Raw genomic sequence first — 27,973 nt, forward strand, 5'->3', positions numbered from 1 at the left:
ATGAGAAATATTTCATTCTAATTTTATTTTTAAATTTGTAAGCCTTATATACTCTTTTAGAATTTACTTTTAATTTTAAATTACTTATCTAATTAAATATATGTGTATGTACTTCATACTGAATGGGAGTATTTTCAACTATACAATGCAATACATGCCTGTTGCAATTATATTTTTGCGTGACATTGCGCGGGAATATACATGGGTTTTGGTCTGACATATTTTACAGCCATTGCAAATAGTTTTCTGCGTGTGTTTGTTGTTGTGTCGGTGCACCAAGAAGAAATATGTGAAATTCTTGCACCGTGCAAGAGTTTTGCGAGAGCAAGCGAATACCTCTGATATCTAATGGTCATGCAACGGCAATAACTTTGTTGGAATTTTTATATATTAAATGGATCTTTTCTTATAAATTCTTAAATATTTCTTTTACTAATAATTTGCTTTGCTACTTGAAAGATTTTTTGTAATAACTAAAATTTTGAGCTTTTGATAATATGCATAAATAAATAGATAGTGAATGTAAAAAAAATACCTCTAGCATTATCTGGCAACACGGACGTAATAAAAAGTTCATTGCTATTAAAAGTGTCATAAATTGACAGTTCATCGTGTGAAAATATAACAAGAAAAAAGATTTATAATTTGCACAATTCCAACGAAGAAAACAATTGGTTATTTTAAACTATTCGCTTTGTTCTCAAATTAATAGAATCTAAAATCCTTTTATTTTACAAGTATTAAGTAAGATTTACGCCTTTAAAGTAAAAGTATAGTAGGGAGGAGAACTACTAGAAAGGATATTTTGATAAATTATCGTGACGTAGTCGAGAGTGGTAACATATTTGATAAGTTAAAAAGAGTTAATTAATTAAAATTGTTCAAAATTTTGTTTGCAGCGATCCTACACTAATTGCAGCAAGTAATAAGGAGATAATTGTATAATGGAAGTTCACCTTAGTGAAACTGAATCGCGCTACTTTAGCGATTTGTTTCTTTGTTGTGACGTGGAAAAAGTTGGTAAAATATCAATATTAAAGGCTATGGAACTGTATCGTTCAGCGAATTTGCAAAATGATAAAATTTTAGAGGTATTTAAAATTAAATAAAATACTTTCTTTCTTAATTTCTATTTGCTAAAAGTAAAAAAAAATCCTTTTTTTTAATTAGATAACTGCACTCGTCGGTATACCTCCATCAGCTATACATATGTCTCGAGCACAATTTTATTCGTGCTTAAAACTTATTGCTGCATTTCAAGCAGGATTACAACTGAGGCAAGAGATCATTACTTCAGATCTTCATTTGCCATTACCACGTTTCAGCTGGAAAGATTCGCCAAGTAATATTGCTACCGATTTTATTGCAAGTGGCTCAAGAATACACCAGTCTACAAATGAGTCAAACATAATTCCACCGCCTCCAGTCTCTGAGCGGAAAAATTCATTACCTCAAAAACAAAAAGACTGGATGGTTGAATCCTGTGGAGGTAATACTTTACAGAAAGCTATAGCAAACAGAGACGTGGTAAGCACTGATTCTGAAATTGATCACAATGAGTCGAATGAGGGGGATAGCGCCAATCGGGCAGATGAGAGTGGAAGCAGTGGCCATGAAACTGTAAGTAATATCGTATACATTTGTAACAAAGAAAGACATAATCATGTTTCGTATGCGCAAAAGACTAAAAAATATTCTAAATGAGAATGGAAGATCTATATAGTTGCACATTAATTTTCGAAAATATCGTATAAGTACGGTGAAGAAGAATTTATGAATTATTTCCTGTAAAATGTATTAAATGTTGTACATTGAAAATCCCGTGATTAGTTTAAAAAATAATAATAATATTTTTACAACTTGCCATTTTTTTCGAACGGTAGCTTCGTCTCAGGGGTTCACCAGAAGCATGGAGTACAAACAGTGATAGTCCCACTCCAACAAATAGTGTGACAGATCGTCAATGGGCAAAAGAAACATTATGGCAAGGTTTGTTGGGAGACGAACATCGACAGTTACTGGGTACAGAAGAAGAATCTTCAGATCGTCATAGTAGTGAGGATGAAAATGATTTAGAAAGTGTATACCAAATAACACCAGAGCAACGCGATTATTACTATAAACAATTTAAATCAGTACAACTTGACAATAAGGGTTTTATTTCCGGCCAGGTAGCGAGGTAAAATTATTTCAAAGTTTAAAAGTGAAGATAATATGTTTTGAAAGAAATATTTGCAGGGTTTTTTTCGAAAAATCAAGGATACCAGTTGAAGAATTGAAACATATTTGGCAGTTATGCGACGTATCACGTGATGGTGCTTTGAGTTTGGCTGAATTTACTGCCGCTATGCATTTAGTTGTACTGAGACGTAATAACATACCTTTGCCAGCCATACTACCATCTTGTTTACATCCAACTATACTGCAATTTGGCTCACGGCTTAGTGCCAAATTAACACTGGAACCACCCGAAGCTGATCTGTTACATTTAAATGATGATGAGGAAGAAGACAAAACTGATAATACGGTAATTGCAGCACAAGCAAGTACTGTGAAACGAATAATTAGCGATAAAAATGGAATGGATATTAGCACTTTGTCAACATCATCACAAGTAAGAACAAGACCATGCTTTCAAAAAATATTTAATTATATAAATTAATAGGCGAGTAATGGATCCAGGCAAGGGAATCAGCCATCATTAACACCTCCATCGTTAGCTCCTCCAGTAAAGAATCGCAGTATATCTAATTCCCCAATTGTTGAGTCAAGCACCACACTCCCTAACTTGACAGTTGAATCAGGTTTAGATAAAACAAAAGATCGAAATTTATGGGCTCCCACGGTAAATATAATAATAAAGGATTAAGTTATTTAAAATTTATTTACATTATTATATATAAATAAGGATATACCACCATCTCAATGGACTAAGTTTACGGAATCTCCAACATCAAATGTATCCAGTCCTGGTCCCAAACCAGTAAATTTTGATATGCAGCGAACTGCACAAGCTGTGGTGTCAGACCCACAAATATTGCATCCTGTACCTTTACGAGTCACCCCAGTTGGTAGTATATTTTTTTACTTTAATATTAAAAATTAATTCATTATAATGATCAATTCTGAAATATGGTATTTAGCAGGTACACTTTCTGGAAATGCAATAGTTGCCACTGAAACTGTTAATCAGGACGTCCACGAATTGCCATATAATAAAAACACAAGTCCTAAACAAATGTCAGCTGCTTCTACAACTACAATGCCATCAAATCCCAACAACAATAACCCAGGAAATATTGTAATACATAATAGGGAGTCTCTCCAAGCTAATGATTTAAGAGCTATACAGCGTCCTCAAGCAAAAAAATTATTAACAAAAAATATTGGAGCCTTACCTCCACCACCCCAAAGGGAGCCATGTATAAGCAGTAACTCTGGAATCTCAAGCAATTCTTTTACGAGCATAGTTCTTTCCGCTGGTAACGGAGATGACATCGAAGTAGTCAATAGCGGCCAAAAGCAACAATTATTACAAAATAAAAACGATCCTCCTCCATTACCACCGCCGCGACCCCATCGGCATGGCCGGAGTAGTAGTTTGGATTTAAACAAATTTAAAATTTCTACATCGGGTTATCAACAGACAGAGGTAAACTAAATGCACTATTAATTACATTTGCTAACTGTATACATTTAGATTTATAATAGTTTGATGTTTCATTGTCATATAATTTTTTTTTTAGATTACAGCACAGGCAAGTTTTGATCTACAGACCTCTACTGGTTTTGCTGATTTCACACAATTTTATAATAATGATTTGGTACGAAAAATTAGTTTTACAAAGTAATATTTTATTTTAAATATATTATATATTTTTATAGAAAGACGCAGACTCTGATCAACAACAGTATTCTTTACCGCAATCGCAGCAAACATTATCATCACTATCCACTATTGCAATGCCCCCAACACGTGTCTCATTGCAACAGTCCAATCAAAGGGTTTCTGCGTTTGAAGTGTATAGAAAACCAAATACACCACGGAGTTCACAATCGCCTATACAACTGAATAATAGAATACAACAAAGTCAGCCGCTCCCTCCAATATCTAAATCATTTGGAGCAATCGGTAATGCCGTAACGACACAGCATTTACAATTAGTTAACTCATTACCAAATGCAGACTTGTATGAAGAACGTATCAATGCTATTAGCGAGACTTTAAAACATGTGTCATTTAGGCAGGATAACTGTATGGGTGATGTGTTGAGGCACCTTCGCGAGCAAAATAATATCTTGTTGCGTTTGTGCAACGATTTAAGTGATGAATTACTCTCTGTACAGACCCGGAAAGAAGAACTACGAGTTAAAATGGAAGCGATTGCATTAACCGACTTTTCAATAAGAAACTGCAATCATCAGCAAACACAAATAGGAGCGCTAACAAATTCATCCACTTCTGAACCAGTATCTGCTAATCTTTCTGGTGCGTCAGGCAACTCTGGAATACATTCAAATGTTTAAGCTCATTAGAAAGAATGAAAAACTCTGGTGTTATATTTATTTTAAATTTCCCTCTCATTAAGTTTTAAATTTTATAATTCTAAAATAATTATAATTTCAGCAATAATAAAATAAAACATACAATTATGTTATATATACAATTATGCTATATGTTATATAAAAATGGGACTAAGAGATATTCAGTTAAGTTTGCAGTATTTTTTCGAATATTTTAGTAAATTTATATACAGAGTGGAAAATTATAATAAGAAATGGCTTGCCATAACTAGCATATGATGGCCGAAGCTTAAACTTACTGTATTTAAAAAAATAGGCTCTCCCAACCTTTATTTCGGGAGAACGAAGAAGCGATGGTAAACAGAAACTACTCGTATTGAAACAAAAATTGAATTTTGGTTATAAATGGGTTATAATCTGATAACTGATACTTAAAATATAGCGTAAAAGTTTTCATTTGATGTAGTTAAAAAATAAAAAAGCTATTTTTAAATTTTTTTTGATGATACATTGTTTTTTATTTTAAATGACGGTATGTAAATATATGTATACAAGTATATATATATATTGCTATTCACTTTTAGTTTTGTCAGTTGTGTAGGTATAAGAAATAAGCACCATAGACATGCTATTTAAATATATTAAAATTGTTATATAATTTACTAAGTAAAATAACTAATACCATAACAAAAATGTATACTTATTCATTCCGAATTCCAAATAGATCATTCTTATACCATGAAGGAAATACATTAAAATATTAATTATAAAATATTTATATTACATATTAAACTTTAGTAAGTAAACTAATTGAACTATATATAAAAGCTATTTAGCTGTTTTACAGTTGGATATATGTGATTGATTATAAAGGTTTATACACGATTATAACCTTTAAATATAAAAAAAATTACAATTTAAGTCAGATCATAAATTTAATATGTTATTAGTAATACATATGTAAATCAATAAAGGCCATGGATCATTTATTAAAATTAAGAGACAAATTTTGATTTCTAAATTAATAAAAATCAATTAGAGTATATGTTGGAGAAATTTTCTCAATTGATTGTAAGATATAAAGGTCATCAATTCCTCGAATTTAGCCTTAGGAAATAGTTTTTTCGTTAATTTTTTTGTCTTTGTGTTACTAATACATATTTACTCCATTTCAGTTACTGAACCGGGGCAACATTTCTGACGACAACTACTATATTTAGGTATCTGTATGTAAAAATAATGTGACTGCTTTAGCCTATTAAGATAGCTTATTTTATAGAGAAATGTTTTTGAAGTTTATATCAGTTTCAACCAACAGCCAAATTTTTAATGAATACAAATATTTACTTGTAAATATCATTATTTTTAAATTTTCTATTTCACTAATCTTGATCATTTTGTGAAGAAAATTTCCGAAAACTTAGTATATATTATATTAATATATAATTTTTTACATCTGTTAACCAGACGTGTTGTAGAGTAAGCGTAAACCAAACATGAACATGAAGTGCAACTCTGCATTCTACTTTTGACGTTTTCTTTTATTATAGTTCATACTTTTTTTCCCAACTGTCGGCAATACCATTAGCGTTGGTAAAATTTCTTTTGTGAACATCTACTTAGATAGTGATTACAGGCTCAAAAGTATAGGCAATCTGTTTTGTAATTCTTGTTTTGTAATTGAAAACATAGTATCAACTTAAGAAATTTAAAGTAAAAACGAAAAGTGGATAAAACATGAATCCTTGATAAAAATCCTTGCGTCCACTTCATTGTCTATGAAACTTTCAGTAATCTCAAGCTGATATTAAGCTGTAGACATAATTTTTATATATATTAAAAAAATCCCAACTAGTGTTATTTAAAAACCGCCGCTTTTATATGTAAATGTTAATATCGGTGATCACAATAATTGCGCTTTTAAAGAATTCTTTACAACGATTTCGAGGACGTTGTTATTCAAATTCATACCTTCCTTCAATAAGTCGGACCAAGGGAATTAAAATGAGCACCAAATATATGGGGGAAAAAGCTGACAATCCTACGTCAGAGGGAATATCAAGTGATGCAGTTTCCAATTGTAGCATCATGTAATTAATTCAGAAACATTAACGAAAACAAATTTAATGATATTTTTTCTACAATCTTAAAGCAATTTTAAAGCGGATGATATTCAATATAGCTACGAAATCGCAACAAAAAATGTAAATATTGTGGTCAGTCCTGGCAATCATGACCATGGTTCTTCAAAAGTCAAACTAAAGAACATTGTGGATTACAAGTGGGAATTGAAGAACTATCCTGGTCATTTAATAGCGGTACATATGGACGGAAAACATATTGCCTATGTCATAAACGGTATTCATATTTGAAATAATTAATATATATATATAAATATAAACATATATTTATTTTTTATATACAAAAAAAAAAAAAAATTTAGTTAATAACAAAGTATCGCGTGTGGAAGGTATGGTTCGTGTTGTAAAAGCTCAGACGGTATTGCGAGCTCTCATCAAGGGAATGTCCGGTGAAGTCCTTGATTTACAATTTGCTCATATAGAAAGAGAACGTATACTAGCTTCAATTGATATGAATGCTCTATATATACATAAAATAGACCTTGTCGATGACAATTTACAATGCAGTTTGGTTGTCAAAATAGAGGATCCATTGGCAAATTATACACCAAAATTTGACAAAATATCATGGTGTCCTTTTATTGATGTTCCCGGTGAAGATGATGAAGATAGTCAATTAATTGTGTGGGCGAGGGGTTCGACGTTGCAATGTTTTAATATAAATGTTATAATAACGGAATATGGAGTAAGAGTTTAATATATTAAAGTAAATAAAACATATATTTATAGATTTCTCCATTTAAAAATAATACAGATGGGCGTTATACATCCAAATGATATTTCGATGGGTTATCTTAAAGTCTACGATGAATTGAGTACCGTAAGTTGGGTAGCCCTTTCTCCTGATGGATCAACTTTAGGCGTTGCCAGTATTGATGGTGTCATCCGTTTCTATCAAGTTTATATGCACGACAAGGAGCCTCGTTGTTTACATCAGTGGAGTCCCCATAATGGGAAACCTATTTCCTCTTTCTTTTTCTTGGACAATTTAACTAGGAATGTTTCCGAGTAAGTATTGTGATATTTATATTTGATATTGCTGAAACTAGAGGATATATTTTATATGCATAGAACCCATTTTGTTTATCTTTTTAGTATTATATGATTTACTAAAACTTAATTTACTTTTTAAAAATATGCTTTACAAAACCTGGTTACCATGAATTTAAAAGAACGTATAAAATATCCTATGCGCTATGTATGTTTAAATCTTTAAAACAACGGATTCCGATACGGTTTTTTTTTTTTTAAATATTTAGAGTGATTGACATATGTATAATAACAGCCATTAAATGGTGGCGAAATTTGGTTATTTTTTGAGTTTTCTAATGTGATGTAAATAATTAAATTTTTTACACTTAAGTGCAAACGCAGGCTGAACCCTACGAGATTTATCAAAATAATGTACTAAGTATTGTACTCATTGAAAAGGTCTATAGAAACTTCGCGATGGTGTATGTCTATCTTTTACGGCTATATATACAAACATATTTATTTTAAACATAAATAGCGCGTGTGGTTGTTTTAACAGTTATCAATCCCCGTTGGGAGGTAAGGGGGCGGGAGGATCAGGGAACGTGCTGTTTCGACGGGGTCGGACCAAAGGAAAAAGCGTGTTAGATGATTGGGGTTAGTAGGGCATCCAAAGAGGTGGCCAGTGTCATGCGGAAACTCGTTGCATGCAGGACATATGTACGTTAGGTATACAATATCCAAAAAAAGTTGCGCTAGGGTCACTAGCGTTTCTCGCGGCAACTCGAGCTCTTTGTCTGCAATAGGTGGTGGTTTGCCTCCAAGAACGCCATTCACGGGAAGGGAGTCGGTGAAGGTGTTGATGGCTCCACTGTAAATGACGGTCAGTGCCTGTTGAAAGTCTGTTGCGTCTGAGGTCCGGTCGGCGTACTGTTCAACGTCGTCGACGTGGTCGAGCAATGACCTCTTGATGCTCCTAGGAGGCGGTTCCGCTCCAAGCAGATGGCTGCAAGGATGGTTTCTACGAAAACATCCTAGCAGGAACTGCTTGGAGAGGCGTTCATTATGTTCCTTAACTGAGTATTAGCGTCTCACTATGTAGGTGTTCGATGGGAGACATTAAGAGGCTTACCGTCGTGGTTCGGAGTGCTGTATTCTGTCAGGTCTGGAGTTTCCTCATCTGCGTACCACTGCAGTCGACCATATTGGTGCTGCGTAGTTAAGTTGCCAACAACGTTTCTTTGTCTTTTCCCCATGGGCTGCCGGCTAGCGACTTGAGGATTTTTTTGCGGCTTTGTACCTTGGCTATAATCGTGGTCGTATGTGGAGAGAAGGAGCAGAGACTATCGAAGGTTACGCCTAAAATCTTAGGGTTATTGACGACCATATTGGTGCTGCGTAGTTAAAGACCGGCCGGCCGATAGCCTTGTAAGTTGCCAACAACGTTTCTTTGTCTTTTCCCCATGTGCTGCCGGCTAGCGACTTGAGGATTTTTTTGCGGCTCTGTACCTTGGCTATAATCGTGGTCGTATGTGGAGAGAAGGAGCAGAGACTATCGAAAGTTACGCCTAAAATCTTAGGGTTATTGACAGTCGGAATTTTTACGCCATCGACTGCAATATTAAGATCAAGTGTATACTCCTTCGTCCAGTTCGTAAATATGGTTATAAGTAACGTCCCTACAAGACGGACAACATTTGTTGTTACTAGCTACTGTTACCAATATTTAACCCTCATTGCTTTAGTTCATTTGCTACACAAATTTTGCTGCTCTAATGTTCTGAATTTGTTGGAAAACTATTATTCTTTCTAATATCGTTACTGTTTGTGATGTTTTTGTTATTGTAGCGGCAGAATCCTGGTAAATTAATAGTCCTTGTCCCGGTCGTGGGAACGATATCTATCTATTATTCTTTACTAGTACTCACCGATCCAAACGGGGTAAGATCGCCGAAAAAAAGCCCTTGGTCGGATAAAATCCGAGTCAATTCCGGTACGTAGAACCGGCTGTCGTGCGAATCGATTAATCTTTATTAATACGGTCCTTTGACATCGATGTCATAGAGGAACAGTTTCCCCATATTATGAGCAAACTCTACAAATTACACCACTCTGTGGTTCTGTCATTTTTTATTTGTGCCTTAGAGAAAATTTGATTAACAAAATAAAATAAAGGATTATATTCAAGATAAGATTATATACAAATGTTTTATTTGTATAAGAGTTAACATAAATATGAATTTAGGATGTGATGAAATAATTAGATAATCGGTATGACCATGAGGGTTATTAAACAAAAGGTTCACCTTTACATAAATTGGAGCTTTCATTTCTTATTACTGAGTTATATTTTCATCGACCATTTGTCATTGTTGTTAAATATTAATACATTATTAACTTGCTTTTATCTTTATTCGATTTAACGGGTAGGTTATTGTAACAATTTTCACACTAAGGTATTGACAACTGTATTTAAACTTTTGCAGAACTTATTGGAAATATGCTATCACAGGTGCTGGTAATAATACGGAATTTAAAGTGTGGGATTGCAGTACTTGGGAGTGCCTACAATCACTTAACTTTACCACAGAGTCTGAAGAAACAAAATTACCACGTTTTATTGCCGAGATTGATCGAACATCTTCCTATTTGGTTATTTCGAGTCTAGACACACGTACTTGTTACATCATGCAAATTGTAAATAACAGTAATATATCATTAGCTAAAGGATCTGATAGTGAGAGTAACAATAATTTGGCAAATATCAGCATTAGTAGCAGTAGTAGTGTTGGCAGTTCCAAATCTCAGTCGAAAAATTTACGTCATCTTGTATATATAAAGAGCATATCTGAGTTTCCACTGAGTTCTGGAATTCTATCATTTTCAATAGTCGACGCGGCTGTAAGACGATATAAATGTGGAAACGATAACTATATGTGCGAAGATTTTGATGACTACGATGAAGAGACTAATTCTACATATTGTGTAGTAGTGCGAATGTTTATCGTACAATCGAAGAGCATGCAGGAATGTCGTATATTATATCAGCCATCTGTTACTGAAAATACAGAAGTGCGGAGCACTTTATCCGATGATAGTGATGGAGTAAGCGCTTCCCAAGATTCATCTCTTTTAGATAGTGTAAGAAGTTGCATTAACAGTGCAGGTGATGTAAAAGGTGGTGCAATCGGTTATACAAATAGTACGAATTCGAATAATATAAAACACAATATTATAAAAACTGAACAAGTAGATGAAGAGGTTGTAAAACATAAAAATTATAACGAGACCAATTCTTTGGAATCAATACTCGGTATTGCTGCAATTCCATCAACTAACGCTACTAATAAAATAAATATTCAAACAGCTACCCCTTCTTCAGTTGTTGCTGGAGCAGCAACTTCTGCAATAATGGACGACGTAACTTATAATAGGTCTTGTTCTGCGTCTCCTCAATCAAGCAAAACAAGTTTTACAAAAATAAATCTTATGACACCGGATGCATTCAGTGCTAATTTAAATGGTAAGATAGATCAATTAGGTAATATTATTTATTTTCTTCTGTATAGAATTGAGAAAATTATTTTTTTGTTTAATTAAAAATAAATTACATTGAATATATTTTTTTAGATAAAAAAACCTCTGATTGTGTTAGTTCAGAAGTGTTGAATACGATTTTAATGTTAGCTGGTGTAGCGGGACAAACGCCAGCCCCAAAAGCAGAAAGTATAAATATTTTGAACTTGGTAAATAACAAAATAATCGAAGACAAAGAACATCAAAAATTGCAATTGAAACAATCTTTAGATCCACAGAAAAAGTTCATAGGTAATGAGACAAATTAAAACTTTCGTTCAAGAACATTCTACCACTTCCTTCAGCCTATTTAGTAAATATTGAAATGTGTATTTACTAATAAAAATTGTACTGATAAATTTTAAAATTCCTTCTATATTTTATAATTTTGTGAATTAATTCATGGTTAAAAGCATGTAATTTATTAAAGACAAGAGTTTCTATTCTTCCATAAACTATTTTTTTACATAGTGCGAAGTGTAGCGTTGAAAGTAAATGAAGTGGTAAGATGAGCGTAATTGGGCTAAGGTATATATAATTACAAATTGAAGTTATTGTAATAAACACTTGAATTTCGAAATCAATAGTAATCAGTCACAATTCCGGTCGTAACGTTGACAATGTAGCCAGCGGGGGTTCTAGTCCCAGCCGAGAGGTCCAAGAAATAATGTCTTTACAAGAAAATGAAAGTGGCGATGATGAATTGCTTGAAGAGACTGATAGTACAAAAAAGGTGGATAATCAAACAAAGTCTACCGAAATTGATAAGACAGGTATAATTTCTAACAAGATATTTAAAGTTCTATAAATAATTTTAGTATGCGTAGAATTGATTGCTCCTAAATGCCATTCAACGACCAGTATCCCGAATTGGCCTACAGGATCAGATCCCCATAAGGCTACACCAAAGCAATCAACTGAGCTACAAAATGCGGCTAGTTTAATTTCGCAGGCAGTAAATGCTTCATCAAATATACTTAATAATAATGTCGGTGCCTCTACTCTTACTAGTACTTCCAGCGGTAGCAATAACAATTCGGAAGGTAAAGCGATTGAAAGCAACACAGATATGATGGAGTTAAACGGAAAAATGAATCAGTTAATTGGTATTATTAATCAAATAAAAACGTTCCAGATTAAAACGTTTTTATTTTTCTTTGTTATTAGAACTTGTTAAAATTCAGTCAGTGCAAATAAACCATTTACAAGCTGAAGTGAGTAGCATGAGGAAGGCCAATCCAATGACATCCACAAAGAGTATGTCTGAATTTTCATTTAAACTTGAAATGCAACTATCTAAACTAATGGAACAATATCTAAAGCGATATGAAAATGAACACAAAAAAAAGTTATCTGCATTTATGGCCGGACGGTTTGTTAACTATTATGTTTGACTCTTAAACTTAACACTAATTTCAACATGATTTTAATCAACAGAGATCAACAAAATAGAGAGTTACGTGACAGTTTTATTCAGATTACGAATCAATATATTTTGACACACTTTGGCGAAGTTGTATCAAAAGTTATTAATATTGAAATTCAGCGTCAGTTAGTACCGATGTTATCTGCAAAAATTGATCATGTGCAACAGCAATTACAAATAGATGTCAGTCAGAAGCTAAACACATTTGATTTAATGCTGAATGAAAATATTTCGCAAATTTGTAAAAGCAAAGTACTAATGATAAAGAAATTTATGAGATTAGCAAACATATTAAATTATATTTTTTTAGAACATAATTGATACTATTGGTAAATCCGTTTTGGTGGGTATACAGGGTAGTTTAGAAGCTGCATTTATTGAATCTATGTCCAGTTCGTTAATACCTGCTTATGAAAAGTCATCTCAACACATGTTCAAACAACTGCACGATGCCTTTTGTGTTGGAATAAAAGAATGTATGTTGCAAATATTTTCAAATTAAATTAGAAATGTAATGCAATTTTTAACAGTTATGGAACAGTTTGATAACTATCTGCAACATTTACAACCTATGCAAGACTCTACAGAAGAGGTGCTTAATAAATTTTCGGGCTTTCGTCAGCATTTGGATTCCATATTACTCAAGCATCGCAATACTGTGACAGAAGCCCTGCTTGAGACAAGAAAGGATGTAAAAGGACTAGAAATAATTTTATCCCGACAAATACATGAAACTATTCGTTCTGAGGTAATTCTTTTATCTCATTGAAATATACATATATATATGTGCATGTATATAATAACAATTGTTTACTGTGTCTATAGATAAGGAGATGTTTTGAAAATCAAACAACTGCGATTCGTTCTCAAACTAATACACCAGCTCCGATGTATGATGCGAAAGACACTATAAAACTATTGCTCCATCAAGGACAATTCAATAAAGCATTTCATCAAGCCCTACTTGCAAATGATTTGAACTTAGTAGAATATACCCTCAAAAACGCTGACCATACCGCAGTCTTTACACCAGATTGCCGTTTGGAACAGAAAGTTTTATTATCGCTTATTCAACAGATATCGGCCGACATGAGTAATCACAATGAATTAAAGCAAAAGTGAGTCGTAAAAACTTTCATAACCTTCTAAAAAAATAATAATCATATTGTTCTTTCAGTTATTTAGCTGATGCTTTACTCGCTATTAATCCAATGGATTCAATTACGCGTGAACATGCACCAAAAGTATTGCAAGAATTATTCCGTAATTGCCAAATATTTTTGGTTAACAATCCTAAAAATCAACAATGCAGCAACGTGCGTATGCTAATGAAAGCTGTTCAAACATATATGGATCAATTTTAATCCACACTTTATGTCCCCACTTCATAAGCTAAAATAACATCACCAGCAATTTTTGTTTCTGCCTACAAAAATATTAACTTATATGTATATCAATTAAATGGTCATCAATCCTAACTAAATTTCGTTGAAAGAGAATTTTTGAAAAATGCAAATAAATTAAAAACTTAAAATAGTTTCTTAAAGTGACGTATTCTGTACATTTTATAGAACTCCAATCATTTATTTATAAGTATTAAGTAGAGTATGTATTTGTGTTTTAACACATTTTTTTTTTGTAACTGTATTTTCATTTTTTGTTACGACTGTGAAGAATAGACATTTGCATTTAGGATTTTTTGATGATTCCACGTTTTTTTTTTACAAAAAAATAATACTAAAATATACATTTTATCATACTACACTGTTTCTTTAATTTTCAATACGAAATGACCGAAGCTCTGTACAGTTCACTATAGTTCACTTTAATAAGAACTGCACATTGTCGATTATGCGTGAGCTGCTATATATTAAAATAGTCAAAGAGTTAGATATGCATGTTAGCGATGATAAATAATTTTTTTTTTTGGTTAACTTCTTTCTTTCTCCGTTGTAGAATGACTCATTCTCTAATTGAGTTTGGATTAGATTGGCTGTTGATGTACTTTATCAGTTTGACAGATATCTTCTTGATCTTATCTTACGGACCTTATCATTAGCTTCATCATAAGCTTTGTCGATTTGAAGTCTTAAAAATAATAACAATAAATTTACCACGCGAAAAAATTAAATAGGCTTTTGAAATTTTAGTTTATGATTAAATTGGTTATTTCCTTAGATTTCAACCGATGAAAATATATTTTCTATTTGTGTGCATAATGTCTAAATCAGTTGTATTTTCTTTTTCTCAGGAATTTTCTGTTTCCATTTTGATGATTTTTGGGTTATTTACAATGTATTCGTATTGGTTTATCACCCAAAAAATGCATTTTGATTTCTCTTCGCTTTTGTATAAAGATTTGCAAAAGTTTTGAGTGGATAGATTCTCTAAGGACGCTTCTACGTGTTTGGGTTTAGTTTCACAAGAAATTTCGAAATCATCTGATTTTATTTGTATTAGCTGACCAATAAAATTAAAACGCTCGTTAACCCTGTAAGTGAAAAGCTTGTTTTAAAGTGAACTATTCAATTCAAGAGATAAACGTTGCGTTAGTCAGAAACCCTGAAATAAGAGGTGAATGATAGTTCTCGACATAATAATTATCTACCAACCAGTTTTGTTTTTGGTAAGTTACTTTTCATCGAAATTTTCTAACGATAGCTCCAGGTCCATCGATTTTAATATATCTTCCTCTTCCATCGCTTTATGGTACTGTTATTATAGTGTGTTCAAGATTTTACCTACTTAAACTCACTTATACATAAACTTATGTTACTATAAATGTTGCAGGTCGATTGCAATGTACTACGTATTGAACATTGATGATTATTCATGAAAAACTCTGAGTCGAAGATTTTAATTTGCTAACAATACCTTAGAAGAAGAACTAAATCATACTTTGATTTGATGGGCACGAATATCTTGCAATACAAATATTAAGATTTTTAACACCCGTTATATAAAAAACCATGGGCAAGTTTAAAAAAACGTTATGAATTGCTGATGAGGATTCCAATAGATTTTGCGAAAAATATTTTAATAAAATTTATAAATTTATGCACTACGCATACTAATATTTTTTTTTTGTATTTCCCAGATAACTGCTGTGAGAGTATGTATTATTATATCACAGTCAAATGATATCGAAGAAATTTCTATTACTATTTTTGGTCCATACATACGCATATACATATGTATTTGTACGTATACATTTATTGTAATGATCGTTATTCAACATTTTCTCAACATACATATCGTCACTTAAAATGCAAAATAATAATAACAACATTTTCGAAAATTTACAGTGGCGTGAATGAAACATGCAATAAAATGGAACAAGAGTGAAAAAAAATTTTAATATTGGTTTAAACTGGTTCATATATGAGCGCAAAGCCTGAAAATGTTGGACATATGTAATATTATGTATGTAATTTGAAGTAGTGAATCGTAATCAATAAGATACTGAATTTCGAGAATTTTTTGATGATACGTTAATTTGCATTTTAGGTGACGATATGTATATAGCGTCATAAATCAGTTATTTTAACGCGGTAAAAGTTTCCCATACCTTTTACTATAGCGGTGATGAATAATTAGATTTTCGTTTAATTTAAAAGTTGTTAAATTTGAAAATATTAAATAACTACTTGTTTGTTTTTAAAAATAAAATGCTTTCAAGTGCTATAAACCCATTTTTAAAAATTAGATAGGTATATATTGATTCGTTCATATGTGTATTTATTTAAGTAGATGCTTATGTTTAATTATTTCTTAATCTCTTTTCAAACAGAAGTAATGTTTTTGTTGCTTATTTTAAGTAGCTTTTGAGATATTTGATGGTAGTTTTATTGCAAATGCTTTTTATCTATGACAATAGCAATACATTTTAAGTGTATCTATATTTATACAATAGCTTTGACTTCCGTATAAATTAAGCCTTGTTATAGAGCCTGTAAGCCTCTTTGTATACCCTGATATACGTACCGTTGACTCAAATACTGCCAATCCAGGTTTAGTTTGCAATCTTAAATAAATGTCATTAGCATAATCATCCTTAACTTCTTTGATAATATTATAATGGGGTGCCAACAAAACTGCATCCAGTATAGAGTTTAAATAAAGTATCCTGCATTGTGGATACGGTTTCAATTGTTCGTTGATTAATTTGACCACATAACGGGCCGCTTCCTGCACCCGTACATCATTCGTTGGCATTTCGGTTCGTTGATAGCATGTGCACCAGTACGAAGCAATACCCGCGTTTTCACAAGTGCGGGTCTCAGGTACAGGAAGAAATAAACTAATACCTCTAGGAATAGTATCAAAATCATGGAGCTCTTTAGAGCGGGCCTTTAACGTTGATGGTTGCAAATTATGTAAATTAAGTAGATCCAAAAATGTCGCATATACATCATAGGCAGTTATTAATCGTTTGGCATTGATTTCCAAATTAGCAACAGCTTCGGCATACCTTTGTTTGAACCATGACGGATAAATGGCTATGAGTAAGGGTTGTCGTTCTTCCATCATACCTTGGTATGTTCCATGAAATGAGCCCCAGCGTAAGCCCTGATCGCTTGTCAGAAGAATTATTGTCTTATTCAAAATCCCAGTTTCTTGGAAATGCTCAAATAAATTAACAAAATCATTATCCAGTAATTTTGGCATATATATAAAGTCGTGAGTCATGGACGCAAGCCAAAAGAATGAAAAGAAATTTTCTTTTTGAAGGAATGGATTCAGCTTTTGGATCATTTCGAGTACCAAATCAATTGTGCGTCTTCCTCCCATACATAAATTAACGCTAACGGAGTAATAATAACCAATATGATTCTCCATTTCCATAACAACGGGGCGTATATAATAGTCGGTGGGGGGATGACTGAAAATTGTGTCCATACTGAAAAGGCTGGTTCGAGCGACATCTTCAAGAAACGAAGTCATATATCCTGCATCTTTGAATCGTTTCCATATAAATGGACATTCAGTGAAGTGTAATTTTTTTGCCCGCGTACAAGATAATTTCAACTCATCTGCAGCGAGGCCAGTAAGAAGTGGAATTAGATTGGAATAGGCGTTGTCACCCACTTTATTAAAACCCCAAAACTCAACATAATTTAAGCGCTTTCGAATGTAATCGACAGTACGCTTCATATATCGTAAAGAGTTTAAATGTGATACACTGTCAATTCCTAAAATCATTATAGAAAGCTGCTGTGTAGACTCATTTATATCATCATCCCTTTCATGTAAGTAGTCACTGAAGTTTTCTTTTTTTTTAACTCTTCTTACCCTTCTATTAATTTTATTTTTCTCACTTTTCGCAAAATAATTCGTTCTTGGTTGTGTTTTATTTACAGCAAAAAAGTGGTAGTCTTCATAAAAATATTGTCTATGTTTTTCTGAGCAACGAACTCGTATAAATTCTATTTCGGGTGCGATTTCAATAGACTGGTTGAAAAGCAACTTGAATGGAACTACATCACCGAATGTACTAGTTGAAATTTTGTAGTGGTGTTTTAGCGGACTATAGTTGCAATTGATGTTTCTGGTATCGTTTATTTTATAATAAAACATTAATTCTTCGTCGGTTATGGTCCACCAAACACGTGAACCTACCTCGCTTGCTCGGGTTATAGCTTTCTTGCAAGTCAGATTTGGTGGTAATCCCATATATTGCATTAATCGATAGTTGGTCACTTCAAAATGTGGAATGCGGCAACCTGGAGTGTTTACAAAATAGGTTTGGCTAACGTTATACTGTGATTCAATTCGAGCTATAAATTCGAAACGATCCCGAAATTTAATGATTTTTGTACGAATATTGTAATCCACGAATAGATATCCAAAAATACATACACACAATATAATAAATATGATTTTTTTACAATTAAATCGACCTTTGTCCGAGCTGTGATAGTACCGGTAATAGTGTTGGAGATCTCGTTTCATCATATATTTCGGGTCCAACAGATATTTTCGCCTATAAAAAATAAAAATAAAAATAAAAATAACAAATATTAAACATCTCGTATATACAATGAGTACAATGAGTCAAAGAAAAGGTAGTTATAATATATGTATATATAAAATAAAGATGTGTAGCAAGAAAGACCATTCAACATAAATATAAACACATCATTTTCCAGTAATTCACCGCCACTAGACAATAATAATTTTTAAGTAAAATTAGAATAAGCACGGAAATTTTATGAATACTTTCTCATAATCCATCTTATATTTTTGCCTTTCCTTAAATATAATATTTGATAAATAGTTATTACATATACTTATTTTTAGAAGGCATAAACTTACTAATTCCCGAAAGTTAGTGTTAATGCATACAAATATATGAATGTATATGATTTTTTTCTTAGTACCATTATTTTTCTTGTCACACAAAAGGAAATGCTAGTATTACGAATAAATAATTTTTTGCATTTACTGATAATTTGCTTACTCATAGCTCGCATCGTGGTATTTTAGTTTATTTTTATCGTAATGGGATGCCTGCATTTCTCCTTTATTGACAATATTTTACTTAATTTTAACTAAAATTTACTTTATTTAATGCCGAGCCTTTGAGTTCTCTTTCTGACGTTTCCTTTAATCTGGTAAATAAAATTTTGTTCGAGCGCATGCTCAAAGAAACGAACAGGGATGCTGCGATTTTTTCTAGCTTAATTACAGGACATTTATTGTTTGAGTTGGTATTTACATATTTTGATGGGATCAGATATAACAACAGATACTCTGTCGATTAGGTTTGTTTACATACCATTTGTTTATAGATGAGATATGATTAGCGCGATTTGTGCATTACTATTGTTATATTCGTTGTTGAAGGAGAGATGCGTATAACGTTATATAATTTATAAAATATTATTATCATATCAAACCACAAATTCGCCCAATTTACATAAACCGTCAATCAAATCGAAAAGCCAAAATTTCAAATTAGTTTCATCTGATCAATACCTCAATTAAAGATTGATAATATTCACAAGTCGGGTTTTAAAATCACGAATCTCTGCAAAGTTTTTTATTCATTTGGTAATTCATTGGAAGTTTTAAACCCCATATAAAATAGAAAATTGTGAAATATTCCGGTAAATTCTCATATCATATGTTAAAGATGTATTTCACAGTACGAAATTATTTAATTTACCTTAACAATTTTAATTTCATAATTCAAGTGTTTTACTTTTCGGGACATCGATCTCTTATTTAGGATGAATTTCATTCATTTATTTTAAAATGTGTCTTAAGGGTAGTCGACTTTATTATTATGACCAAGTCTATTATCAAAGTGTAAGGTGTCTTATAACAATTGCGTGGAAATATAATATGTTGTCTAACATACTTTTGTTTACCACAATATCAAAAATAAATGAAGGTCTGTATTTCTCTAGCATCAGTATGCTCAATATTGTGATTTCCGACATTCCGGTTGATTTCATACCCTGAAAATCATATTAAAATGTTCTAATAAAAATCAAGAAAAAATTAAAAAGTTATTGCTGGTAATAACAAGAGTGAATAATATTAAGTTTAAACTGAAGTCGGATGGTAGTCGGTGTTAACGACCGTTTTTAAACATACAAACGAGCACGAACATATATACCATATATAAATATCTACAGTGAGGATTCAAATTAGTCAAGAAATATATCAGGTGTACGTCCACAAATATAAAATTAAACTATAAAGGAAATCATTAGATTCATACCAATTATATAACAATTTTCTAATCTTATTTTTAGAATCATCAATGGTACTAATTTGAAAAATTTGCTCAGCATTGCTACCTTTCGGGACAAAGAGTTTTTCTCCAGAATTCGTGGTCTTGTCGTTCTTGAAGGTTTCAACGAACTGACCGCGCATCCACAATCTTGCAAATTTTTGATAACTTTCGTCGTCGTTTTTCGTGCGCGGCCTCTTTTCCCACATATGTATGTTTGCCTTTTCGCGTGACCCTTTCCTAGCAAAATTTTGAACGTACAATCTTGCTTTCTTTGAACAATGTTTCGCTCGACCCATTTGTTCATACTAGTTGCAAAGTCGTTTATTACTAGTGGACTTGATACAGGGTTCATATTTGTATTACTTATATTGTATTTAATGTGCGGACTCATATTGACAATAAGTAGAAAAATGTATGCACTTATTGAAAATGGTCTCGCACGTTAACAAGACGAAAAGCCACAGCGCTTTTTTCCAAACGCTTAAGGCGCTCAGAATACGTTGTAAAATGTTTTTTGTTTTTTTGATGTTAAGTCCTTACTATTACAACCCAGTTGAAACCAACTCGCACACACATGTATGCATGAATGTAAATACATATACATATGTACATATGTATTACAGCATACTGCATCGGATACATTATTAATTATAACAACCACAGAAACATGATGATTTATAAGCAAAAAATATATGTATATATCGAAAAGACGGATAATTTTGAAAAAGCATTTCTCTGTTTGATGTGACAATGACTTAAGAAGCTGCTATGGAAAAAACATGTTTTAATGACCATAAAAATAAGAATGCAAAGTAAATACATATGTACTTCCGATATGTGTAAATATATATGCATAGGATACACAAACATAGTAAAGAAGTTCTACTATAAAAAGACAGGACCAAAGTCGTTGTAGCACCAGTGCAACTAAATATTACCATTCAAACAGATGGATTAAAAAAATCCTGAAACAGTTGTTGTAAAACTTCGAAAGTAAATATAAAATATTTATGGAAAGTACTGGACAAACTGTTAGAGGTCTCCTCTATTTAATATTGTAATCGAATTAGTGTTATATATCCTTTCTTCATCATAATTTTTGACGTGAAATTTCTTTAGTTTTTGAAACCATATTTCTGATATACATACTGAACTAATAAATGATTGGAAATGCATCATAAAACATTGAAAGTATATATGTTGAAAATTAAGAGTAATATAGGACAACAGACATTTTTTCATGTATTTTCAATTTTACGTGAACGTTATTATTCCAATATCCAAGTCTCCGTTGGAACACCGCAAAAACAATATGCTTTCCTTTTAATTGCATTCGTACTGCTGCAATATGTCGACTTACGTATGTGTTGTCATATATCAGCAAATCATCTAACACAAAATAGTGATGACGCAAACTATCTAATAAACGCGGCACATTCAACAGGCGGCAAAACGAACAGTATTGCCGCTACTGAGAAGAGAGTAATTAGCAATACTAGCAAGGGTGATATCGAAGACAGTCAAATTGCCAACAACAAACGACGTATTGGTAGTGGTCAGCCTGAGGAAATTTTTAGTCTTGATGATCGCGTCGAAGCCAGTTATGATGAGTATCCGGTGAGTTATTGCTAGTGATAATAATGAAGATAGCCGTTGTCACTCCAATAAGCATGTCTAGATCAAACCATTACATGTACGCTTTGATACAATTGAAATTAGTCTTCCCAGTAATTGGATAAGAGTCTCTCCAAATATTTTCACATAAAAGTAACTTAATCATTGACCATTATCCGATGTTGTCAAAGCAAATACTAAGTTATTATCTTTACTATCGCACCAATGAGGTTCTATTGTCAATTGTTCTGAATGAAAATGAAGATTTAAAACATTGCATACATTCATAAACATTTTTATGTTAAAGCTCTACTGTTTACAAGGTACATATGTATGTACATACATATATACATACATAGCAATATTTAATGAAACTTTACTCTGCTTCTGCATGTAGTTGACTGTAACATACCTATACCAAAATTACCAATTACTTATACGTCAAAGGTTAAATTTACTTTTTTAGATGGTAGTACCTAAGCGAGCTGCTCTTTTGTTAGACCGACTCATGGTTGCTTTGCATCATGCTCTAGAAAAAGAACGTCGTAAAATAAGCGATTTTTATGCAGAACAGAACGATAAAAACGCCAACATGAAAGGGGATATTAATCCTAATAATGATGATGATTATGAGCAAATCAATGGTAATCATATGTACAGCGATGATGATCCTTCAGTTGTGATGGATTACGATTTTAAAGATTTAAATTCCATAAATCGTGCCACTGGTGAAACTGTAAGTTGGGTAATTAAAGCATAATTGCATTGAGATTTGGGCATGTGTGTGAGAAATTTTCAGTTAATGGCAAAGAGCTTTCAGAGAAGAGGAAGCAATAACTTGGATTTGGGAGGAAACCTTGGCAACGTCGAAGATGTAGCGATGCTTACGGGTGCTGCGGCAAGAGATGACGATTCTGGTGATTTAAATGGTATTATTGGTCGAAACGGAATGGGGAATACAGGACGTATATACTGGCGTTGTTATTTCAATGCAGTAAGCTGCTTCTAAAAGTAAAAGTGCTACAAATAGTTAAAATGTGAAATATATGTATTTGAAAAGGCATATATTCGAATGTTATAAATATGAATATATACATATGTAGTACGCATATAACATTGTAAATGTATACGTACACATTTTTCTTATACATATACGTACCTACACATGCACATTCCCATGCTTAAATGAGAAACCATTATACAAATACATATTCTGGTAATTCCAAATTTATTCCAACGTACCATTAAGGATCACTGCTTATAAATATTTATGAATAAATATGTACGGAATTGTGACGAATTAACTCAACATTTCCATAAATTACATACGTTCATCATATTTTCCATAATGATTTTTGCAGAAAATAAGCAAGTATGTGCAACCCTTATAAATTATAATATATTTTAGGATATAGATGTGACACCTATTTCTATTCATGTTATAATAAATTTATTTGTAAAAAAATTGTTTGTGTGGCTTCTCTTTTGATTAATTTATGACTTTCATTCTGTTTGTTGCCTAAGTATGTATTTATCTACTTATCGTAGGCAAAGCGTGGGCAAAAAAATTACTTTAATTATCTACACGAGGAAACTAAACTACTACACAATTTTCCTGTCGTTCTCTAAAAAAGTTGTAATGATTTTTACATAAAAGCATATATTTAAAAGTTATGTGAAAAAAGTTATGTACATAAAAAAAAAGTTTAAAGAAATTCTCAGATAAAAATCATTATAATTTTTTTATTAGGTCGGGAAAATTCGTGTTAGAGTATCTATTTTTCAAAGTTGTAGATTTGCTTGTTTGGATATAAAAAAAGTTATTGCAATAGATCGAAAAATCCCATATTTAATACATGGAAAAGTAAAATGTTTTGAACATGGCTTAAATTAAAAAGAGCTTGTTTACGTTAAATCCGACTTTAGGATAAAACTTCAAGGGGCGTTTGAAAATATAAGAAAATTAACTTATGAAATAACGAAAATACTAATGGTTTTTAATGTCCTTTTATATTTGCCCGTTGCTTAAGCTCGTTCTCACGCTTTTATTTTTCTTGGTATCTTTCTAGGAGAGGATCTATAAAATATAAATAATCACCTGACCGATTTATACATGTTCGTCTGTTTATTCGTCCGTTTGTCCGTTGTATGTATATATAGAGATAGTTGCTCAGTTTTTGAGATATCGATTTGAAATTTTGCACACGTCTTTTTTCGCATTAAAGCATGTTGCTGCCTTACAAAATCAATGAGAGGATCAAGCTTGCCTGCAAATATTTTTTATTATTTAAGCCGAGGGTGCAATTTTCAACTTTTATTCAGGCCGGGTCAATATGCATAAAGCTGAACACAAACTGAACAATTGTACACAAGTGCTTGTATGGAAAATTTGTATTCGACAAGATCTTTCCGTAATTGGGCATAGGTTATTGCCTAAGGTAATGATGCAATCTCCAAAGAAAATTTGTAGATTGGATAACTATAGCATATAGCTACCATACATACAAACTGATCGATCGGAAGCAAGTGCTTGTATCCAAGACATTTTCATTTTAGGATATATTTTCTGCAATTCTAGTACGGAATCTTTTGCATTTGTGCTGTAATACTTCGTTTTTTTTTTTTTTAATTGTTTTCAACATAATACCATTACTCCATTTTTAAGCTAAAAGCGATCGTAAGAACATGTGTACGGTGTAATGCTTTGAATTGTTATACACAAAGTTTCTAATAGTAAATTTATCCACAGGAGTATTTACATATTAAATATTGTAATTCATAGACTAACATGGAATGTTGCTTTCCTCTTGATGCTTAACTATATGAACCAATAAAACTTTTTAATGTATTCCTCAGCCATAAAGAGGAGTCGCCATTGATAACAACATTCGAACATCGTTGTTAATGTGTTAAGATACATACAAATGTACAAGAATATATCCGTAATGTATATTTCTTAGAGTAAATGTATGTATGTATAATACAAATTCTTAGTAGAAAAGGACATTCTTTTCTTTTTACAAACACAACAAGTAAACGTGACATCACTTTTATTCTACGAGTTCTTTGAAGCGGTCCTTGCATAATGATGCAAAGTTTGCAATACACTTGTGGTTGTAAAGTACTTATGAATTTTCAGTAATGGTAGAAGACGAGGAGTAGTTATATTGACGGTCAGATATCTAACTAATAAGTCATAATTGAACATAAAAATATATATTTTATTGCCATGCTGGCTCAAACCTCGAATAGATGGTTAAGTGAATTTAGGCATATAGACATATATAGGTACATATGCGTACATTCATATATACTATATATACAGTTTAAGTTAAGTACGTTGTAACTAACACTAGTGACCGAAGTGTTCCAAACATATGAAAAAAATATAGTCACAATAACATATTGTTGTCATTGGACATTGCATAACATAGGACCACCCACCAAACTCCTTCGCCTAGTCTAGTAGAGTATATACTTATAAAATATCAATAATTGATGATATATTATAAGTATAAGTATCCTCAAATGAAAAGGCAATGGTATTATTGTAACATGTTTTTGATATGTAATAGATAAAAGGGCATTGCTTGTTTTTGTCTAATAAAACAATCGTTTTTATTACCATTAATTTTTTTATTTATTATAATGCAATGTTTGATGTAATTTAAACTTAAATTATTGAAATTATTGATTGATGTACTTAAACATTTAAAATATACCTATGTCAGAGTTATTTTAAGGTATAAATCAAAGGAGTTGTACCTAATTTACTCAATTGTTCTCATTGAATTCCTCCACTAGTTTTGAATTGTTATCATCTGTTATAGGGGGGGAAACTTGTAGTTCCTCTCTTTAAGGTAGCTTCTCCAACAGAACTTTGTACTAATAAACCAACAACAAAGTTCTAATTCTGTAAAAATTAAATAGTTTAGATAAGTTTATGATGTCATATTTCAAAATAATAAAACTTAATATAGTAGTAAACTTGTTTGTTACAAGACAATTAAAAAAAACAGGGACAAAGCGGCGCCGTTTCCACGAATTTGCAATAATGTCTCATTTGCATTTATCAATTTTTTTTTTGTTTCAAAGAAGCATTTCAAGTGACTTTTTTTAATACTGAACACACTTACTAATCACTCAGTAGATATTAAAATTATTAACTTTTGCATAATCATATACACAATTTTTTTTTCAATTATATTTGTTGTCTGAACGGATTCATAGTTCGCAATACCTAACAATAATGATGAAATTACCTAGTTATATATTATAGTTAAGACAGAGGCGTAAAAATAGTTTACAGAACTTTAACTCTTTAGTTGAACCCAAACCTACTTTCCTTAATTGTTTATAAATCCATTTGATCTGTTTTTGTTTGAAAGCGATTAATTATGTGACGTAATATATCATATGTACATATGTATATACATATACATAAGGAAGACCTAAGTTCGGGTGTAACCGAAGATGTTTTACTCTCGCATAATAAAGTGATGGGATTTTCGAGTATTGCAAACATTATTTACAATCACAGGAAAGGAGATACGCTGTTATTACCTAGAGACTATTTCCAGAAATTATTGAAATCACAGAAATCATATTGACCGATAGTTGAGGTATTATCTCAATCGGAAGTTCGAATTATTTTTATTGGGTATGTGTACGGAAAGTATTCACTCGATTTTACCAATTTTTGGGCATGGCCTACCTTAAAAAATTTGTAGCCAACAGACGTCCCTCGATATTCCGATCCTCTGTACTGTACTATTACAGTCATGCATCCTAATTAAGTGCTTAAGTATTGCACTTTATAGGACTTCGTTTAATGGCGTTTTGTGGTGGTTCGATTACGCCCATCTGCAATACCGATCTGCCTTGATTTCCGAAGAACATATATAGCAAATTTCATCAGGATAACTCAACTTTTATTTATGTTATTGTTGGCACGGTAAGACGGGCGGACAGGCAGTCACCCTGATTTAAACACTTCTTGCCAAGGTGATAATTTATATATATGTATATCCCTATGTATTGACTATCCTTAGGTTATACAAACAACTGTTAGATGAAAAAACTAGTATACTCTGTAGCAATATATTGCGAGAGTTCAAATTAATATAATAAGTTTGGGAAACAGCAGGTGTTGATATATTATATTATAAATTGAGAACATAGGTCAGAGGCAATTCATATCCGTAATTGACGAAAAATTTATATTTAGGTGATTAATTTATTTATTGAAAATTTTGGTGCAATCATTACAACATTGTGTTTCAGTTAACATTTTTATTGACAGGAAAGAAGTACACGCAACAGGTATCAAGCTACTAAGTATTCGTTACTCCCAACACAGAACAAAGTCAAAGCAACATGTTTCCAATAAAAGTTGCAACAACACACACTCGTACATATAAATGAATGTATTTACACTTCATATTTTCAGCTTATAAGAAGAGGATGCATGTCCATTACACATACAAATACAGGTTTTACAACCCTATTAACAGTGTCACACATAATTATATACTATACTCCAATCTAGTAGGAAATGATAATGAATCGAGTTCGAGGTGATTACATCGAGTTGCCGATTGTTCCTGCTGGTATCTTTCATATTAAGTGTTGCTTTTGCATTTCGACTACGATGGATTTATCGGCCATGCTACACATTTATGCAGACATCGTTAATGTTGACGTGAATGTTGCGGGTGCGCATGTAAGCTAACCGACTTTTCGAGCTATTCTGTATAAAAAGCTAGGTAGCGATTGATACTGCGTCAGATTGCCAGCATAGTTAACAGTGTGAACAGCAATATAAAGAAAAAATTCTAGGCATAAAGTTGAGGTGTTGAATATTCAACGCTAGATAGAAAAGTGATTTCTGCTAAAACAAAGTTTAATTGTTTTAATCGTATTAAATTTGTAAACAAATTGTAATAACTATACATTCTGTAAGGTAAGTGTGGCATA

General features: G+C 32.0%; 5 protein-coding genes across 9 annotated transcripts in view; 4 read left to right on the forward strand and 1 right to left on the reverse strand.

Annotated features, from left to right (window-relative positions):
* The first annotated feature begins 635 nt into the window (after positions 1–635).
* LOC108968165 (ralBP1-associated Eps domain-containing protein 1) lies at positions 636–4,629 on the forward strand. Of its 2 annotated transcripts, none has more exons than XM_018931972.1 (10): positions 636–836; positions 900–1,091; positions 1,171–1,620; positions 1,884–2,179; positions 2,239–2,614; positions 2,666–2,845; positions 2,909–3,071; positions 3,144–3,652; positions 3,747–3,824; positions 3,886–4,629. In XM_018931972.1, exons 2-10 carry the CDS (start codon positions 945–947, stop codon positions 4,525–4,527), a joined length of 2,841 nt encoding a protein of 946 aa, XP_018787517.1. In that variant the 5' UTR covers positions 636–836; positions 900–944; the 3' UTR covers positions 4,528–4,629. The 2 variants fall into 2 exon arrangements, with proteins under 2 accessions (XP_018787517.1, XP_018787518.1); XM_018931973.1 differs by having other exon boundaries at positions 3,147–3,652.
* Positions 4,630–6,105: 1,476 nt separating this feature from the next.
* LOC108968239 (enhancer of mRNA-decapping protein 4 homolog) lies at positions 6,106–14,200 on the forward strand. Of its 2 annotated transcripts, none has more exons than XM_018932150.1 (14): positions 6,106–6,614; positions 6,677–6,882; positions 6,968–7,350; positions 7,420–7,673; positions 10,124–11,160; positions 11,268–11,465; positions 11,801–11,986; positions 12,032–12,319; positions 12,381–12,585; positions 12,651–12,891; positions 12,950–13,115; positions 13,170–13,387; positions 13,465–13,757; positions 13,817–14,200. In XM_018932150.1, the coding sequence occupies exons 1-14, from the start codon at positions 6,412–6,414 to the stop codon at positions 14,001–14,003; spliced, it is 4,065 nt and encodes a 1,354-aa protein (XP_018787695.1). In that variant the 5' UTR covers positions 6,106–6,411; the 3' UTR covers positions 14,004–14,200. The 2 variants fall into 2 exon arrangements, with proteins under 2 accessions (XP_018787695.1, XP_018787696.1); XM_018932151.1 differs by having other exon boundaries at positions 12,041–12,319.
* Positions 14,201–16,445: 2,245 nt separating this feature from the next.
* LOC108968175 lies at positions 16,446–19,195 on the reverse strand. Of its 2 annotated transcripts, XM_018931989.1 has the most exons (3): positions 19,100–19,195; positions 18,540–18,622; positions 16,446–18,362 (listed from the first exon to the last, which is right to left on the reverse strand). In XM_018931989.1, exons 1-3 carry the CDS (start codon positions 19,153–19,155, stop codon positions 16,501–16,503), a joined length of 2,001 nt encoding a protein of 666 aa, XP_018787534.1. In that variant the 5' UTR covers positions 19,156–19,195; the 3' UTR covers positions 16,446–16,500. The 2 variants fall into 2 exon arrangements, with proteins under 2 accessions (XP_018787534.1, XP_018787533.1); XM_018931988.1 differs by having other exon boundaries at positions 16,446–18,622.
* Positions 19,196–21,337: 2,142 nt separating this feature from the next.
* Positions 21,338–23,411, forward strand: LOC108968177. 2 transcript variants are annotated; one of them, XM_018931993.1, is made up of 3 exons: positions 21,338–22,000; positions 22,464–22,733; positions 22,797–23,411. In XM_018931993.1, exons 1-3 carry the CDS (start codon positions 21,554–21,556, stop codon positions 23,004–23,006), a joined length of 927 nt encoding a protein of 308 aa, XP_018787538.1. In that variant the 5' UTR covers positions 21,338–21,553; the 3' UTR covers positions 23,007–23,411. The 2 variants fall into 2 exon arrangements, with proteins under 2 accessions (XP_018787538.1, XP_018787539.1); XM_018931994.1 differs by having other exon boundaries at positions 22,818–23,411.
* A 4,385-nt stretch (positions 23,412–27,796) lies between these two features.
* LOC108968176 overlaps positions 27,797–27,973 on the forward strand; it is a 6,932-nt gene continuing 6,755 nt past the window's right edge. The window contains exon 1 of the mRNA XM_018931991.1: positions 27,797–27,959. The gene's annotated coding sequence lies outside the window, so the exon portion shown is untranslated. The remainder of the gene's footprint in view (positions 27,960–27,973) is intronic.

The sequence above is a fragment of the Bactrocera latifrons genome, unplaced genomic scaffold (genome assembly GCF_001853355.1).
Source record: "Bactrocera latifrons isolate USDA-ARS-PBARC rearing strain unplaced genomic scaffold, ASM185335v1 scaffold_206, whole genome shotgun sequence".
Taxonomy (NCBI): Eukaryota; Metazoa; Arthropoda; class Insecta; order Diptera; family Tephritidae; genus Bactrocera; species Bactrocera latifrons.

What these genes read in the sequence shown, in the direction of transcription:
- LOC108968177 (XM_018931993.1), top strand. Translation starts at nt 21,554, where the DNA reads ATGCATCATAAAACATTGAAAGTATATATGTTGAAAATTAAGAGTAAT. An exon ending in CCAGTTATGATGAGTATCCG is followed by an intron (nt 22,001 to 22,463) that starts GTGAGTTATTGC and finishes TTACTTTTTTAG; the next exon opens with ATGGTAGTACCTAAGCGAGC. An exon ending in ATCGTGCCACTGGTGAAACT is followed by an intron (nt 22,734 to 22,796) that starts GTAAGTTGGGTA and finishes AGAAATTTTCAG; the next exon opens with TTAATGGCAAAGAGCTTTCA.
- LOC108968239 (XM_018932150.1), top strand. Translation starts at nt 6,412, where the DNA reads ATGTTAATATCGGTGATCACAATAATTGCGCTTTTAAAGAATTCTTTA. An exon ending in TATTGCCTATGTCATAAACG is followed by an intron (nt 6,883 to 6,967) that starts GTATTCATATTT and finishes AAAAAAATTTAG; the next exon opens with TTAATAACAAAGTATCGCGT. An exon ending in TACCGAAATTGATAAGACAG is followed by an intron (nt 11,987 to 12,031) that starts GTATAATTTCTA and finishes AAATAATTTTAG; the next exon opens with TATGCGTAGAATTGATTGCT.
- LOC108968165 (XM_018931972.1), top strand. Translation starts at nt 945, where the DNA reads ATGGAAGTTCACCTTAGTGAAACTGAATCGCGCTACTTTAGCGATTTG. An exon ending in CTTTGTCAACATCATCACAA is followed by an intron (nt 2,615 to 2,665) that starts GTAAGAACAAGA and finishes ATAAATTAATAG; the next exon opens with GCGAGTAATGGATCCAGGCA. An exon ending in GAAATTTATGGGCTCCCACG is followed by an intron (nt 2,846 to 2,908) that starts GTAAATATAATA and finishes TATATAAATAAG; the next exon opens with GATATACCACCATCTCAATG.
- LOC108968175 (XM_018931988.1), bottom strand. Translation starts at nt 19,155, where the DNA reads ATGCAGGCATCCCATTACGATAAAAATAAACTAAAATACCACGATGCG. An exon ending in TACCACGATGCGAGCTATGA is followed by an intron (nt 18,623 to 19,099) that starts GTAAGCAAATTA and finishes TATTTTTTATAG; the next exon opens with GCGAAAATATCTGTTGGACC.